The sequence below is a fragment of the Lissotriton vulgaris genome, chromosome 8 (genome assembly GCF_964263255.1).
Source record: "Lissotriton vulgaris chromosome 8, aLisVul1.2, whole genome shotgun sequence".
NCBI lineage: Eukaryota > Metazoa > Chordata > Amphibia > Caudata > Salamandridae > Lissotriton > Lissotriton vulgaris.
Genome location: NC_141696.1, coordinates 1,545,062,503 through 1,545,080,312, shown reverse-complemented (window position 1 = coordinate 1,545,080,312; position 17,810 = coordinate 1,545,062,503). Strand labels below are relative to the sequence as shown.

Below are 17,810 nucleotides of genomic sequence, written 5' to 3'. Positions count from 1 at the left end.
GACTGCATAACTCATATAAAGATGGGTCTTTCCACTCTCTGGCGCCATCCATAGGTTATACTGTAAACTCCTAGGGGCAGATTTACAATAAACTAGCACAGCGCGGTGCAGCAAGTCATTTGGCTGCGCTCCGTTAGTTTGGAAGCACAGGGATGCAACATATTTACAACAACATGTCGCATCTCTGTGCTTCGAACCTGTGAAGAAAACAGATAGAAATGATAAGTCCTTACCCTTCTGTGGTGGACTTATCGTTTCTCAAGGAAATGCAGAGTGAGGGATAGCCCTATAGTCATATACTGATTGCGAGTGACCAGGAGAGAAAAGGAGAGAGTAGTGTTTTCACCAGTCTCCAAGGGATATGTTCCAAAGTACCGCCGAATATGTTGAACGTATTCACAAACGCACATGCTCGACTTACTTCGTCAAGCCCACCACAGAAGGGTACGGACGCATGTGACGTTATACTGATAATAATATATCACCTATGAATGGCGATATGGCTATGAGTGACAAAACACCTGGGTGTATTATTTTAATGGTGCATGATGGTATGGAGGGGGTGTACAGATACTAACCCTTTACCCCTATTTTGACCGATTGTGTGGTGATGTGCAAATGACACTACGACTCACATGGGGGTGTCTGGGGGTCCAGACAACCACTAAGTGCTCTAAAAGTTTGAGTACACCATGAACAATGCATGAACGAGCACTGAGTTTTCCACATAGACTGGTCACATTGATAATATGAGCGTAGCATGAGTTAGACACATGAGCTAACAGTTGAAATTGTTTTTTTCACAGGTTGGACACAATAAACCGAAGTACCGGATCAAGGGTAAGTATATACCAGACCGGTCTTTAGGTGCAGCTTTCTGCACATTTTTTCAGAAACGAGGTAGTACCTTACGGCAATCCAGGGAGGGAATCTAAGTTGCCCTGAAGAAAGACAAGGACCCGCTCAGGCCAAACAATAAGGGCTGAAACATGTTGGCACTAGGGTCATAGGACTATTACATCCTTACGACCTACTTCCTTATTTTTAATATCCCCTGTAACTCCCCCAATAAAGCGATACCTGGAGTTAATTGAGGATTTTTAATCCCCCTGGGCTATTTAAATGCCCCTAAAACCCCCTGGCTTATTTCTCCTAAGTGCTCCTTGGAATATGATCGAGCCCACCCTGACACCTAAATGAAGCATGACACTTCTAAAGTGTGTGAGGGTTATATAATAAAAAGGAATTGCTTCCTTCCCTGCCCATGAGCGAATGGTGTGCCAACTGATGAGAGTAGTGCCAAACATTCCAAATAAACTAAACAGCCAAATGTTATTGTTGAAACAATCCTTCTTACCTCCTCACCACTGCAGAACCGGCTGAACATTTAGGTTATTCTATTTTCAGGTTTTCTTTTTTTTTTAACATGGAATGATAGCCTATAGGCATGACAGTATCCTGAACGCCAGTGCCTTAATTTGCTCTGTAGCAAGACCACTGACTTATTGTCAGTGAAATTGCTCTCCCTCCCTCGCAGCTCCACCATTAAGTGAGGCCCTCGGGAGCCCCTGCACTCTGTGTTGGTGTTCGAGGTCCTCCTCCACCCGCAGGTTATACCTGCGACTCATCCCTGGTGGTCCAGTGGACCTCTGACTCCTTCTCTCACTCAGCTCTATCCTCTCCTTTCTGCTCCATTTTCCCTCGTTTTTCACTCTTTATTTTTATTTTCACCCTTTCACTCTTTTATTTTCTCCCTTTCACACTTTTCTCCACTTTACTTCACTTTTCCTTTTCCCACTTTTGCGCCTGTTCTTCTTCCAGCCACTGCTCCCCCGCGGCCCCTCCTCCCCCAGTGTAACCAGCCCAAGCCAGTTCCCCTCCCTGCCTCCCAGCCCTCCCCTACCCCTACTTAATGATGGGCGCGTGCAGCGGGTGCGCCGCTGGCGTGCTAAAGGCAAGCCCGTCTGCACCTGCCCGCGACCTGAACACGACCAGCGCCAGGAATCCTGGACCTCTGCACCACCAACGCTCCAACCCAGTAGCACTCCACGCGCTCAACCCTGGCGGCAACAACTGCAAGCGAGCATCACCAGCCGACATCCACGGACCCTTCAGCTGTCACCGCTGCCGCAACACCTGCAGCGCCGCCAGGAACACAGACCCAGCACCCGCCCGCAAGAACACAACCGAACCGAAGACCCTGCAATGCATCCTCCTCAATGTCCGATCACTCCACAAACATGCCACCAAAATCTGTAACCTCCTCGACAGCACCACCCTGGACGTAGCATTCTTCACGGAAACCTGGACCAACACCACCTCGGGACAGGACATCGCCATCGCCTTTCCCCAAGGTTACAATATCTCACGGTAGGACCGCCCCACCCACCGGTGAGGAGGAATCACCATCCTCCACAAATCCACCCTCCGGCTGAGCACACTCCCCAATGAGCTCACAGACCAGATGGAACACCTACACTTCAACATACAGGCCAGCCCTACCATCACCCTCCGAGGAACTCTCATCTACTGACCGACCCGAACGCTGCGGACCTTTCACCAACTCCATCACAAACATAATCTCCCCGTAAGCCATCGCATCCACAACTACACCATGCTGGGAGACCTCAACTTCCACCTCGACAACCAACTAGACCCCAACACCACATCCCCTCTGGACAACCTCCATAACATTGGACTCCGACAGATCGTGACCGATCCCACACACTCAGCAGGACACATCCTTAACCCCCTCTTCACAACAGGAAACTCCATCACTTACAGCCACACCACCGTACTCCTGTGGACAGACCATCAATGCATCCACTTCACCTTCAGAACACCCACCATCCACAGACACCAGCACCTGCTCCCATGAAAAAACTGGACCAAAATCACAGACGACCAGCTCACCTCCTCGGCAACTCCACCCCAACCGCCGCAGAAGAAGACGACTCCAACACCGCAGCCCGAACTCTGCACAGATGGATCTCCGACAGCGCCAACACCATAGCCCCCCTCCAGAAGAACAACACACACGCCAAGAAAGCCAGATGGTTTATCACCGAACTTCGAGAGTCCAGACGCACATGCCGCCGCCTCGAAAAGGCCTGGAGGAACTCCAAATCCACAGAAGCCCACAACAACTTCAGTACCGCCACCAACTCATCAGAAATACAAGAAAAACAGCGGTCAAAGACAGAATCTCCACACACGCGCACAACAGCAAAGAACTCTTCAGCATCATCAAGGAGTTCGCCAAAACCACCAGCGAGGCTACGGACATTCCTCCCTCACAAGACCTCTGCAACAAACTCAGCACCTTCTTCCACCACAAGATCAAGAACATTTACGACAACTTTGACGAAGACAACCAACACACTGAACCCTCACCAGCCACCCGACAACCTGAAGCCAACGATTGACAGCTGGACAGCCCTCACCACTGAAGACGATGCAGACAATCCACTCCGGGGCCACCATGGACCCCTGCCCCACCACATTTTCAACAGAGCCGCCTACACCATCACACCCCTACTTTACCACACCCTCAACCGCTCCCTGGTGAACGCCTCCTTCCCCGATGACTGAAAACACACCAAGATCAACCCCCTCCGGAAGAAGCCTTCGGCGGACCCCACCGACCCTCAAAAACTAGAGACCCATCTCCCTGCTACCGTTCCCAGCGAAAGTCATCGAGAAAGCCATCCACAGCCAACTCATCACCTTCATCAAAGAGCACAACATCCTCGACTCCTCCCAATCCGGCTTCAGAAATAACCACAGTACAGAAATCGCCCTCCTCGCCCCAACAGGCGACATCCGCTTCCTCCTGGACAGAGGAGAAACGGTAGCCCTCATCCTCCTCAACCTCTCAGCGGCCTTCGACACAGCCTCCCTCCGCACCCTAACACACAGACTCCACGACGCAGGGATCCAGGACTAGGCCCTCGACTGGATCCAGTCTTTCCTCTCCGGCAGAACGCAGCGGGTGAGACTCCCTCCGTTCCTCTCGGATTACACTGACCACCTGCGGATTCCCCCAGGGGTCCTCCCTCAGCCCCATGCTTTTCAATGTCTACATGGCTCCGCTCAACCTATCATCAGAACCCACGGACTCAACATTGTTTCATACGCAGAGGACACCCAACTCATCCTCTCCCAATCCAACTAACCCAACGCAGCCAAACACAACTTTCAAGAAGGCATGGAAGCTGTCGCTAAATGGATGAAAAGCAGCTGCCTACAACTCAACACTGACAAAACAGAAGTACTCATCATCGGCCAATACATTGATGCCTGGAATGACACCTGGTGGCCCTCCGCCCTCGGAATCCCACCCACCCCCATGGACCACGCACGCAACCTTGGAATCATCCTGCACTCTGAGCTCAAAATGGATCGCAGATCAACTTTGTCGCAACCTCCTGCTTGCACACCCTGCGTCTCCTACGCAAGACCTTCAAATGGATTCCCCTCGAGCACAGAAAAACCGTCACTCAACCCCTCATCACCAGCAGACTCGACTATGGCCATGCACTCAATGCCAGAATAAACAAAAACCTCACCCACAAGCTACAAAACATCCAGAACGCCACCGCAAGATTGACCCTCAACCTGCCAAGACACTGCCATATCTCCCAGCACCTGCGCACACTCCACTGGCTCCCCATTAAGGCTAGAATAACCTTCCAGATTCTCACCCAATCACACAAGGCCCTCCACGACACCGGACCAGCATACCTGAACAGCCGACTCAAATTCCACGCGCCCCAAAGGACCCTACGATCAGCCCAGCTCTCCTACGCCGTGGTACCCCGTGCCAGAAAGACCAGATCGGGAGACCACTACTTCTCCTTCTTCGCGGCCAGAGCTTGGAACGCCCTACCGCTCCACCTCAGACAGACAACGTCACACCCCATCTTCACGAGAAACCTCTAAACTTGGCTCTTCGACAGATCCCCTCCATGGTGGACTGGAACCTGCACCTCCCCCTCTTCCCCAGTGCCTTGAGACCCTTACGGGTGAGTAGTTGCGCTTGACAAACACATGATTAATTGATTGATTGGATCACCCTTCCTTTTTTAATTGAATTTCTGACAAATTAGGACAAATTACATAATTTCCTGATAGTTGACTTCCTTCTGAAATATTATTCTTTTGCATGAAAGCTGTAACACATTCAGAACATTTATACATTTCTCAACAGCATGTGTTCTCTTATTTCTTATTAGCTATACCTTGGGAGTGAATGCCTTGTCAAATTCAGAACACTTACATGCTTTCTCTCTACTGTGAATTATCTGATAAGTCACTGGATCTCTCTAAAATAAAATGCTTTTTGCACTTAGAGCATTTTTATGATTTTTCTTTGAGCAGCTTCTTAGATAACATGACAGATTACCATTTTATTTTAAAGCTGTATTATCAGTTTTGTCTTTGTGAAAAAAGCCTTTTCACAGTAAGAACTATTTAAACAGTTTTGCCCCAGTGTGTATTGCCTGATGTAGTGATAGATCACCAGCTCACTTGAAAGCCTTTTGACATACAGTACATTTACATGGTTCCTTCCCAGTGTGGGTTATGTGGTGAACAAATAGTTCTTGCAGTTTATTGAAAGCCTTTTCACATTTATATGATTTCTCCTCCATTTGATTTCTCTGATGAAGTATCAACTTGTATTTGCTTGAAAGCATTGTCACATTTAGTACATTTATACGGCTTCACCACAGTGTGATTATTGTGATGAAGCAATAGATTACCATTTTTCTTGAAATTCCTGTCACACTCAAAACATTTATTAGGAGTCTCACTGGTTTGAGATGGAGGATGTATCAAATGTCTTTTTGTAATGAAAGCCTTGTCAATTTCAGAACATTTATAAGGTTTCTCACAAGTGTGATTTCGCTGATGTAATGAAAGTCCACTCCTTCGCCTGAAAGTCTTTTGGCATTCAGAACATTTATACGGGTTCTCACCAGTGTGGGTTCTCTGATGTCTCGTCAGCCCGCTTTTCGTAATGAAAGCATAACTGCATTCAGAACACCTATGTGGTTTTTCCCCAGTGTGAATTCGCCCATGTAATATTAATTCGCTCTTTTGCTTGAAAGCCTTGTCACATGCAGAACATTTAAATGGTTTTTCACCAGTATGAGTTCGTAGATGTATCTTCAACTCTTTCTTTTTAATGAAAGCCTTGCTACATTCAAAACATATGTATGGTTTCTTGCCCGTATGAGTGTGCTGATGTGACATCAGCTGTGTCTTTCTAATGAAACCCTTGTCACATTCAGAACATGAATATGGTTTCTCCCCAGTATGAGTTCGCTGATGTATTATCAGGTTTCTTTTTGTAACAAAACCCTTGTCAAACACTCAGAGCATTTATAAGGTTTCTCCCATGTGTGATATCTCTGATGTTCTGAAAGGCCACTCCATTGCTTGAAAGCCTTGCTACATTCTGAACATTTATATGGTTTCTCACCAGTGTGAATTCTGTGATGTTGTACCAACTTGAAGTTTTGCTTGAAAGCCTTGTCACATTCTGTACATTTATACGGTTTCTCCCCAGTGTGACTCTTGTGGTGACATAATAGATGAGCCTTTTGCTTGAAAGCCTTGTCACATTCAGAACATTTATATGGTGTCTCACCGGTGTGTGATAGGTGATGTATCATCAAATGACTTTTTGTAAAGAAAGCCTTGTCACACTCAGAAAATTTATAAGGTTTCTCACCGGTGTGATATCTCTGATGTACTGAAAGCTTACTCTTACATTTGAAAGCCTTGTTACAGTCAGAACATTTATATGGTTTGTCATCAGTGTGACTTCTCTGATGTAGTGATAGTTCACCCTTGTGATTAAAAGTTTTGTAGCATTCTGAACATTCATATGGTTTCTCACCAGTAAGAGTTTGCTGATGTATCAGCTGTGTCTTTGTAATAAAGACTTTGTCGCACTGAGTAAATTCATATGGTCTTGTTTCAGTCTGACCTGTGTCTTTCAGCAGATCCATGTGTGTTGAAAACTCAACTTAATTAACTAGTTTGTTTAATTCAGTATGGTTTTGTTCATTTACAGTTAAAGTCTTGTATATTTATCTGGTCTTAAAATGCTGAAATGTACGTAATGTTTCCAGATGGGTATTTCTAGAAAATCTTTCTGTACGTTCTCATGTGTAGATGTCTTGATTGCTTAGGGTCTTTCAAGTGTTCATTGCTGTCATATTCTTGAGACACACACCACGCCTTTTTATGTGTGTGGTTCCAACTCTGAACAGAAAAAGGCTGTTTACATCTGAAGCTCACATCAATACCAATCACAGACCTTTCATGAACTAAAGTCTCTAAAATATGTCTCATACTTTTCGGGGGTTAATGTCTCCAAATTAGGATTGCTTTCTCTGGTGTCCAACATGATGTTCTGACAGTTGCTTTCATTTTAGATTTCTTTCACCTGCTGATTGAAAAAATAGACATTAGCATGTTGTGAGCTAAAATTAACAAAAAAATGCAGTTATAAATCGAATTGTTTTTCCATTATGAAACTGAGCTAATTAAATCATTAAAGTAGCTAAAATGAACAAAATATTTTAAGATGCACGAATAGCCCAGGCCCCAGCTAATAGAGATAAAGCTGATTAGATGTGTTAATGGAAAGAGACATTGGCAATGATGACTGGACTGGGATATTTAGGCATTGGTACAGTAGTGGGCTGTAAGTAAAACATAAACCATAGACTAGGTGGCTCACAGACACCTTCAGAGTAGCTTGCAGCAGTGAGTGAATTGTTATAGAAGCACATATTGCATTTCCCTTCTGAAGTAAAGTGAAGGCTGTGTTTATTTTACATTATTATCTTCAGGGTGCAGATAGCAGGGCCTGATCATGAGCAATGCTGATTTCAGATTTACAACCCAGGGTCAGGCACAGAGCGGATGAACTGAAGCACTGAGATAGTCAACTCTTCAATAAAAGTCCTTGTCAACTATGTATCGGAGCATGAGAACAAACTGATGCTTATGAATGCATTTAAATGGGAGAAAATTAAAATGAAGAGTTAACTTAATGATTAAGTTAAGTTTTCATTTTAATTTTCTTCCATTTCAAAGTGTATTTACAAACAGACACCTTCTTGCTCGTAGTGGCCGGTAGACACTGTGCCAAATTTAATAACTGAAACATAGAGTTATTATTTTTAATGGGGCGAATACAAATTGACTTTTGTGTAAGTTTTTGAATGTTTGATGCTCACAAAGGGATTTATGAGTAGTATCTTTGCAAATGCAGAAAGAAAGGATTGTCTTCTTTTTTTTTTTAAAGTGTAAGCTTACCTTTGTGAAACAGGCCCTGTGTCTTAATGTTTTCCTCCACTTTTAGTTAATCCAATTACTCCATAACATTTTATGAAACAAGTTTCTTCACTTTAAATTCCTCCCATTTCAACAAATGGATGTACTTTTGTGTTATAATATGCCACCGTGTCTACAGGCCACTGGGTGCAAGATGCCTGCTGTTTATAAATGTGAAAATGAAATGAGAGAACATTTAAATGATTAGATTTAAGGAATACGGAGGACGTGGCTTGGCGCCTGACGTGGACGGCGGCTCCGATGTGAGCGCTCCGGGTCGTTCGGGGGACTTGCTCTCTCTTGCCTACTGCCACCACCTGTAAGAAGCAGTTTCTCCTACCGGAATATCGGGAGAATGTAGCGCTCCTAATTCGAGGGAGTTTCTGGGCATTTTCCTGCTTGTTTGGCAAGTTTGCGAGCGGACGCGGCTCCGTAATGGCCGCGACCGCCATTTTGTTTTGGCTTCGCGCGTTCAGCGCGCATCCTGTCACAGTCAATGCTTATCCCCCACAGCGCTCCAGACATCGGAAATCGCTCATGGTGAGCTAATCTTAATAATTTCAAGCTGCCTTTGTCTTTAGCCTGCCTGTGCTGACCTGTGCGAGTTTCACTCGCGATTTTCGCGACTTAGGCGGCCATTTTGTCCTTCTGGAACACTTCTCTCACATAGCTTCCTTGTGCTCACTATCAACATCTGCCCTCTACCAGGTGCAATACAATTTCAATGCACTCTCTCTCATTTGGAATTTCTTCATTCTGGCAGCTCTTCAAGTCGCCTGCGCACTTTCCTGTTTGCGTATTCGCCTCAGGCTGCCCTTCTCTACTGCAACGCTGTGCCTTTCTTGAGGGTCTTTTCCTTCTCTACAATACACCATCCTGTTGAATCTCATTGTCATGGATATTCTTCGCTTTGCTCTTCACTGTGAGGACTTCCTGGCATAAGTATATGGATGTTGTCTCACGCTCCTAGGTGATCCTCTGGCATTCCTAAGTGGTTGGCAGAGAACCTTCTTTGGACCTTTTTGGCTCCTGTGTGCTTCTGCTGTTTGAAGCATTCCTCTACACATATACTATTTCTCGCAGGCACGCACAGAATACTCCTGGTGCTAGTTTTTCCCTTGTTTTCTTTTTGGAGGCGACTCTCATTGTATGGAGAGAAGTGCGAATACTCGTATTTCTAAAACTCCGCGACGTGTTTTCATCAAAAACTCCAGAGTCTTCTCTGCATTGGCACATCTGGAAGCTTCTCAGGAACTTTCTGCCCAAATGTCGCAGTCCAACGCGGAACATCCAATTCAATCCTCAGGAAAAGCCACGTCGAAATGTCTTAAAAAGGATCCTCCATCACCGACAGGTTCTACTTCAGCTGTTTCTATGGAGTTGCTGTTGGAGGAGATACGCGCTCTCCGGCCTTTCATGGAGGAAACTAATTCCAAGCTGCAAGTTCTAACTGACAACTGGTCACAGATGGACGCGAGAGTAACTACAATGGAGCGCTCTATAACCTCTCTTCAAGAGTCATCTTCCAAGGTGACACACATGCAGTCACAGATTTCCTCTCTCCAGAAGCAGGTTGAGGAGCTTGAGAATCGCAACAGACGCAACAACCTTCGACTCTACGGCCTGGCGGAGAACTGTGAGGGAAATGACCCCATTGCTTTCTTCAAATCCTTCCTACCTAAGCTCCTTCACTTGCCTGAAGGTACCACGCTTAACATTCAATGAGCACATAGGTTGGGTCGCATTTCATCAACTTCCTCTGCTTCTTCAAGACCAAGAGGTGTCATCATGTATTTCTTAGAATACACTGATCTTCTCAAAGTCCTCTCAGCGGCCCGTGCCTCCCCTCGCCTCACATGGTCTGGGTCCAATCTCTTCTTTGCGCAGGATTACGCCAAAGCTACAGCCAGCCGCCGTAAAGCCTTCTTGGATATGCGACCAGAGCTTCGTTCCATTGGCGCCAGATATGGCCTTTTCCATCCTTGCCTGTTCAGAGTTACTCACAACAACAAAACGACGACCTATGAGGATCCTGTTCGTCTGCGGAGCTTCCTGAACTCTGCCCAAGCGTCTGATATGGATCTCTCCAGTTCTTCATCAGCCTTTCCTCCGTGACTTTCATGAGCTGCTGTTTTGTTTTCTTACTTAGTCTGCACAATTAATGTTGACTGTTTTCTATGTTCGCATTTTTCACATTGTTTCGCCCCTCTTCTTCTATATGATTCTTTTGGCTTCTAATTTGTTCCCTTATGTCTCTACAATGTAGTCATATGTTGTATACTGTTGTTTACCATTTCGTTTTTATTACTTAATTCCTTGATGTTCTCTCCTCTCAAGTTTTCTGTTCTTTCTTTTCTTCTACAGGTATTACAATCTACAGTGTGTTTCCCCCCCGGTCTGGTGGTTCGCTTACATTGGATGTCGTGCCTCCTCCAGTTGGTGCTCCCCCCTCAGTTTTTTCTTCTCGTCTCCCCTCTCTAGTGATCGTCCTTCCCTAGTTCTTCCCTCCGTAAGTAAGTTCTCCTTTGTTCACAGGTGTCTTTCTCTTCTTGCTTTCGACAACTTTTATGTTTCAGTTTTTTTCACACCTTTTTCTCTCTCACTTACATTCCTCTACTTTGTTTCCTCATTCAACTGGTTTTTATTACCACTTCTTTACTCCATGTTCCTCTTCTTCATTTATTTTTTCGATCTCATATTACTTCACTTCTTCTTGACTCTCTTATCCTTTTTGATCACTTTTTCCTTCTGGGTACCTATTATATTCCTTTTTTTCTCATTGACATTTTTTTTCTCACTTTCATGTTATGTCGTTGAAAATAGTTACATGGAATGTTAAGGGTGTTAATTCTCCCATCAAACGACAGAGGATTTTGTCGCACCTTGCACGTTTAAATGTTGATATTGCTTTCTTGCAAGAAACTCATCTGTCTGCTGAAGAATCTGTTAAACTAAAGAGAGGCTGGGTGGGTGATGTTTACTACTCTCCAGGGGATGGCAAGCGTAACGGAGTAGCCATTTTATGTCACAAAACTCTTTCTCACTCTTTGCTCGCTCAGGAATCAGATGATGATGGTCGCTGGACATATGTTAAGCTCTCTATTAAGAATGTTCCAATTTCCCTTTTAAATGTCTATGCCCCCACTGCTGAAGATCCTACTTTCTGGCATACATTTTCCCGTCATATTACCAGATTTATCGATGACAACTTTATTTTAGCGGGAGATTGTAATCAGCCCCTTGACCCCTTTTTGGATAGGAATTCCAAGGCTCACTTTATTCCTAATAAGTCACATAAATCCTTCTCCCAAGCTATCTCTCAACATAAGCTTACTGATGCTTGGCGCTTATGCAACCCAGAGCTGCAGGAATTCACTTTTTACTCTCCTTGTCATCACTCCCAATCCCGGATTGATTACATCTTTGTAACTCACAACATTGCCCAAACCCTTACCCATGCAGAGATTGGTCCGATTTTACTCTCAGACCATGCCCTCACTGTGGTTCAACTTGACATCCTACCTAAATCAGTTGGGCCCAAGCGATGGCGCTTTAATAATTCCCTTCTCTTAGACCCCAAGTTCACTGCATCCTTCACTGAATTCTCAGATGAATTTTTTTTATTTAATGACACTCCCTCTATTCCCAAGCACACCGTTTGGGATGCCTTCAAGGCCGCAGCGAGGGACTTTATAATTGGCTTTGTGGTGAAAAAACGGAGGGCTGCTCGTAGTTTTACAGCTGCCATCCTTCTCGACATTAAGAAATTGGCGCATTCTTATTTTACTTCCCGATCGCAGGAAAGTTTAACAGCCCTGAATAATGCTAAAATGAAATTTAACAAAAAGTCTACGGACGATGCGTCCTTATATCTACTGAAATCAAGTGCCAAGTTTTATGGGGGCAAAAATAAGGCTGGGAAGGTTTTAGCTAATTATCTGAAGGTAAAGCACAATAAGCTAAATATTGAATTAATCTATGACACACACTCTGTTCTTAAACACACGGATACAGACATTCTTGCTGAATTTTCTGCCTTTTACAGAACTTTATACTCTTCTGAAACCCAACCCTCCTCTCAATCCTTAGATCATTTTTTCTCCAACATCCAAAAGCCAGCTCACTTCCCGCTTGATCTTTCTCATTTAGAACTTAGCATCTCCCAGCAAGAGTTACTCACAGCACTTCAGAATCTCCAAAAAGATAAAGCCCCTGGGCCGGATGGCTTTACTGTTGAGTTTTTCCTTCACTTTTCAAAACTGCTCATCCCAAAACTACACTCCCTCATCGATGCTTTCCTCACCTTAGGATCTTCCTCAGGCTCTTTCTCTGATGCGCACATTTGTCTCATACCCAAGGAGGGGAAAGATCCTCAACATTGTAAAAATTACAGACCTATCTCCTTGGTTAATATTGATTATAAAATATTTGCGAAGTCCCTTGCAGCACGTCTTGATCTTCTTCTCCCGGACCTTCTGGGTGAGGAACAGTCAGGCTTTGTCAAGGGTCGTTTCATAACCGACAACACTAGACTGCTATTTAATGTCTTATCTAAGTCCCGTCATTTGCCCCATTCCCTTGCGGCCATTGCCCTTGATGCTGAAAAGGCGTTTGATAGGGTTGAATGGACCTATCTTTTTCACACCCTTCATTGGTTTGGTTTTGGTCCTAATTTTATTTCTCTGATTTCCTTACTTTATTCTAATCCACGTGCAGCTGTTTGTGCTAATGGTCAAATATCCTCCTTTTTTGATTTGAAAAGAGGCGTCCGTCAAGGATGCCCCCTATCTCCTTTTCTCTTTAACTTGGCCTTAGAACCCTTTCTGTCTAAACTCCGTCAGAACCCTACCATTCAGGGCTTTCAGATATCAGATTCCCAAATTAAGCTGACCGCATACGCGGACGACATCCTTCTTTTTATCTCTAACCCCACTGATTCGATTCCCGCCTTCCTGGCTGAAGTAAGTGATTATTCCCAAATATCTGGTTATAAACTTAACAATGATAAATGCGAGATCCTACCCCTGACGAAATTCAAATTTAAGCCTGATTTTGCTGCATCTAACTTTACATGGAAATCTTCCCATATTAAATACCTTTGATTAAATATTACTCCCACCATCCCAGATACTGTTTCCCTCTATCTGTCCAAATGCATCCAAAAATTAGTGGATTTAATGTCCAAGTGGCATCCTCTTTACCTGCCTTGGTGGGGCCGCCTTGATACTATTAAAATGATGTTGTCTCCCATAGTCCTTTATACTATTTCTAACATTCCAGTCTCCATTCCTTCCAAATTTTTTAAAAAGATTAAGTCCATTCTAATGTCCTTTCTTTGGAATAAGAAGAGGCCTCAAATGTCTCTAGCTCGACTGATTCGTCCTAAGACGGAGGGTGGAGTTAATTTCCCGAACTTCCCTGCTTACCATAAAGCGTTTCAATTACGACAAGCCTCCTTCTGGTTGCAAGATCCCAGCACTCTTTGTCCTTTATGGACTAAATTTGAGCGCCTTCTTCTTTCTCCTTTTTCCTTTGCTGAATATCTTTCCTTCTCTCGTAAACCCTCTTCCATTTCCACTCCTATTCACAAATTTACTACTAAACTGCTTCTCTCTTCTTCTCATTCCTCTCCCACAACCATTGCTGATTTCCTTTCATCTACCATTTGGCATAACACCGCCCTACTTATCCGCAACAAACCTTTCTTTTGGAAAACATGGCATCATAAGGGGCTGATATGGGTTTCCCAACTCTTTTCTCAATCCTCTTTCTTACCTTTCACCACTCTTCGTTCCCTTTACGATTTACCTACCTCCTTTACTCGTAACTATCACTTACTTAGAGAGGCTGCCTTGACAACTTATAATCGGCTCTCTCAATTATATCCTTCTCCTGCTTCTCCCACTTCCATCTCCTTGCTTCACTCCTTTTTACGCAATACCCCAAAGGCTTCCGCCATTTACAAACACCTTCACACTACTGATTCTGTTAGACCTAAATCCAAAGTGGAGGAATGTTGGGAACATGACCTTTCCACGTCTTGGCCAATTTCACTATGGGACAAAGTTTGGATCAAGATCCGTAAATCCTCGAGAGTGGCAACTTTGACACAGTCTTTGTTCTTCGTTTATAATAGACTTCTTTATACACCCTTTGACCTCCACAAACGCTTTCCAAACACTTCTCACGTCTGCTGGTCTTGCTCATCCCCACAGGCCACTTTGTTCCACATGTTATTCCTATGTACCTCTGTTCATGATTTTTGGTTACAGGTTTGGGCTCAAATTAATCTGATTTTTCACACATGTGTCCCCTTTTCTCATACAAACATTTTCTTAGGCAGCCTTTCCCCTTGCTGGGATAATGTTGAATTAAAACCTCAGATTATTGATTTGCTACTGGCTGCTGCGTTCCAGCAGATAACGGTAAATTGGAAGGACTTCTCCAATATCTCCTTCAAGGCGTGGTGGTTTAACGTTTGCCATAACCATAGACTTGACACTGCTTTTGTCTTTCCGGCTCGCATGGCTGCCAAGCATTTGGACTTGTGGCTCCCTGTCACGCTCTACTTGGACACTTGTGCTAATCCTTTGTTTCGTCCACTGCCTTCGCAACAAGAAGTCCCCAAACCTCCTTAAATGCTCACTGCATTCCGTTTTTCTTCATTGTATCATCTTTATATTCCTTTCAGGTATTTTCATGCTTTTTATGATTAATGTTTCAAATGCTTTTTCATTTTTTTCTTATTATTCTGTTGCCCAGATTTTCATTTTGATACTATTTACAACCGTGTGCTTGTTTTATTTATCATAGTTTTCATTGTTTTATATTTCCAATGTACTTTGTTTTGACACCTTGCTTTTCTCTTATCATTATCAAATAAAATTTTCTTGAACTTAAAAAAGATTTAAGGAATACATATAAACATAAAGATAACTCTTCAATTGAATTTTCTCCCATTTCAAAGTGAGATTATTACTTTTAACAAATCCTGATGCAATGACACAGGTAGTGCTTTGTGTAATATCTGTACACTTGTTTTGCTTAACAGAGTACATGCCAGGATTCTATGTTATATATGTGGTGACCCGAATTCCGCCCGTGTACCACTCCTTAGAACTTCCTTAGACACTTCCTCAAATTCGTGCAAGGTGAGTCCTAAAATGGAGTTATTATTCTCTCATTATTGGTGTAGTTTTTTTTTTATACATCTTAAGGTGAGGTGGATTTATATATGCCAACCCTGTCACCCTTTTATCTTCCAACATTATTAGTGCCTGTTCTATGCTACGGGCATTATGTCCTAATGCTAATTTTTGGTATCAGGATATCCGGTTTTTGCACTTAGAATGGTGATATGGTCTTTGACACACGTTTTTAGTTGTGAGGCCTGCCTATTTTTCTAGCTTTTTAAAGAAATGCTTTTTCTTGTTCTAGACTGCAAGTACATATATACACCAGGTCTAAAGTGAATTGTGCCTTCTACGACTTGGGGGCAAATAAGCAAGGGCCGGAGTTAAAATTATCGCCGCTTTAGCGTCCTTTTCCGGATGAAAAACGGCGATAATTGTAACGCCCTATTAGCAAGGACACGCGAACGCGTGAATCCATGCTTCTTTGCCCTTTCCATTAACGCCCAGCTTTGCATCTCTAATGAGATGTAAAGAGGGCGTTCCTCCCCAGGATAACGGGAGAAATGTCTCTAAGCAAAATTTCTCCTATTATCAATCCTCACGCAAATAAGCATAGCGACAAGAAAAGTAGCAATAACCTCGGTTATCACTACTTTCCTTATGCCTGCTTTGAAACGGACTTAGCCATGATATCCTATGGAAAGTGGCTAACATGGTTAAGTATGTGTAGCCCTATCAGCAAGCTATCGCCAAAAGTTGTGCGATTATCGCTGGATTTCCAGCGATAATCGCACAGTTGGCAGCTTGCGCTCTGAATTTTATTGCTTTTGGAGATAAGCATTGCTGATAGCACGCTATCTCCGCGATCAAATTCAGAGTTGGCCGGCGATAATTATCCTAGCTCTAAGTGCGCTTAGCGATAATTATCGCCGGCCCTTGCTGATATGCCCCTTGGTTCCTTCATACAGCTTTCATATCACCATCGATTGGTTGTATACTTACAAGGTGAGAAAGAGTTGAACAATTCTTCAAACCATATTTGTTTTAAGCCTAGAACTTTAATTACATGTAAATAGCACTGCTTGTGCTTTCCTGTTTGGTAAGTCGTGTTACTAATAGGCTTGACTCTTTCATCTTGACCAAGTAATAAAGAATCTGCAATACATGCACTTGACAGTTTTGTCCTCTTTCCATTTTCTCTCTATATAACCATCTCCTAGGCTATGGTCACGTTATTTTTTTTTTTATGTTGTTTTTTTCTCTCCCGTATGCACTGACAAAAATTGTTATTATATGTTCTGGAAATGTATACATTTGTATTAAATATGTTATATGTGGTAGACATACAGTTTTGTGTTTACTATGTGGTATTTTACTTCTATCATGATGTTTATATGTTTGTAAATATTTATGTGGAAAAGAATTTCTTTGTATAAGTTTGTGGGTCATTTTGTAAAATGTTGTAAAATACTCTGTGTGTTCTTTTAAATGTTGGTTATGGTCTGTTAATGTTACGTTTTGTCTATGATTGTTACAGCCCTGATGAAGTTCCCTTTTTGCACAATCAGGAACGAAACGTGCTGGCTGTGTGCCATTTTTAAAGACTGAGTGAAAAAAATAAGTACTTTTGGAATTACTATTGATGTGTCTGACTTTGCTACGAGTGCACCTTCCACCTTCTCTTGAAAAACTTTGACCGTGACTCGCACCTCTGGACGACGGGTGTAGGAAGTGTGTTGCACCACTCTGAAATTGACTGTACATGTGGATTGGTTGAGCTGGACTTTGGTCTGTCGTCTGTTCCTTTTTTGATAACATTTACACACAGTGGGCATTGTGCTACCGGTGGCTGGTAGACAAAGTGCCATATTTATCACTGGGAAATACAAAAATGGTGGTTCCATAGTATGAACATTTTTGCCGAACATTCTTCTGGCCTTTAAATTTCTGCCATTTTTAAAAAGAATGGTGGTGGGTTTTTCGGTATACATGTAACACTGACGCATATGGTGAAAGGTATGTCCTGTGACACAAGTACATACGAAAAAGGCTCCTACTCACCCATTCATATGCACACATGTTGATAAGTCTTCAAAAACCATGCTCTGACTGACATACAAGGCAGCCCTGTCATAGTGCCTCTAGTCAAAATATGTTGTTCAAATCATAGTATATGGCTCTATGAACAATAGGTTTAAAGTCAATGAAGAAGGGCGTGGGGGTGTCTGGTGACACTACGCCAGTGGCTTGGCCTTTACTAGATCACAAGGATTTTCATTGATTAGAAGTAGCTCTCATTACAAAAAGGAGACCCCCTGCCATAGA

At 43.4% G+C, this 17,810-nt stretch overlaps 1 protein-coding gene across 1 annotated transcript in view; it reads right to left on the bottom strand.

The window, feature by feature from the left end:
- LOC147700325 (uncharacterized) overlaps window positions 1-17,810 on the bottom strand; it is a 143,136-nt gene that overhangs the window by 27,871 nt on the left and 97,455 nt on the right. The window contains 2 exon segments of the mRNA XM_086936305.1: window positions 5,634-6,369; window positions 6,372-7,459. Of these exon segments, the coding sequence (XP_086792431.1) occupies window positions 5,634-6,369; window positions 6,372-7,016 (1,381 nt within the window). The 5' untranslated portion in view covers window positions 7,017-7,459.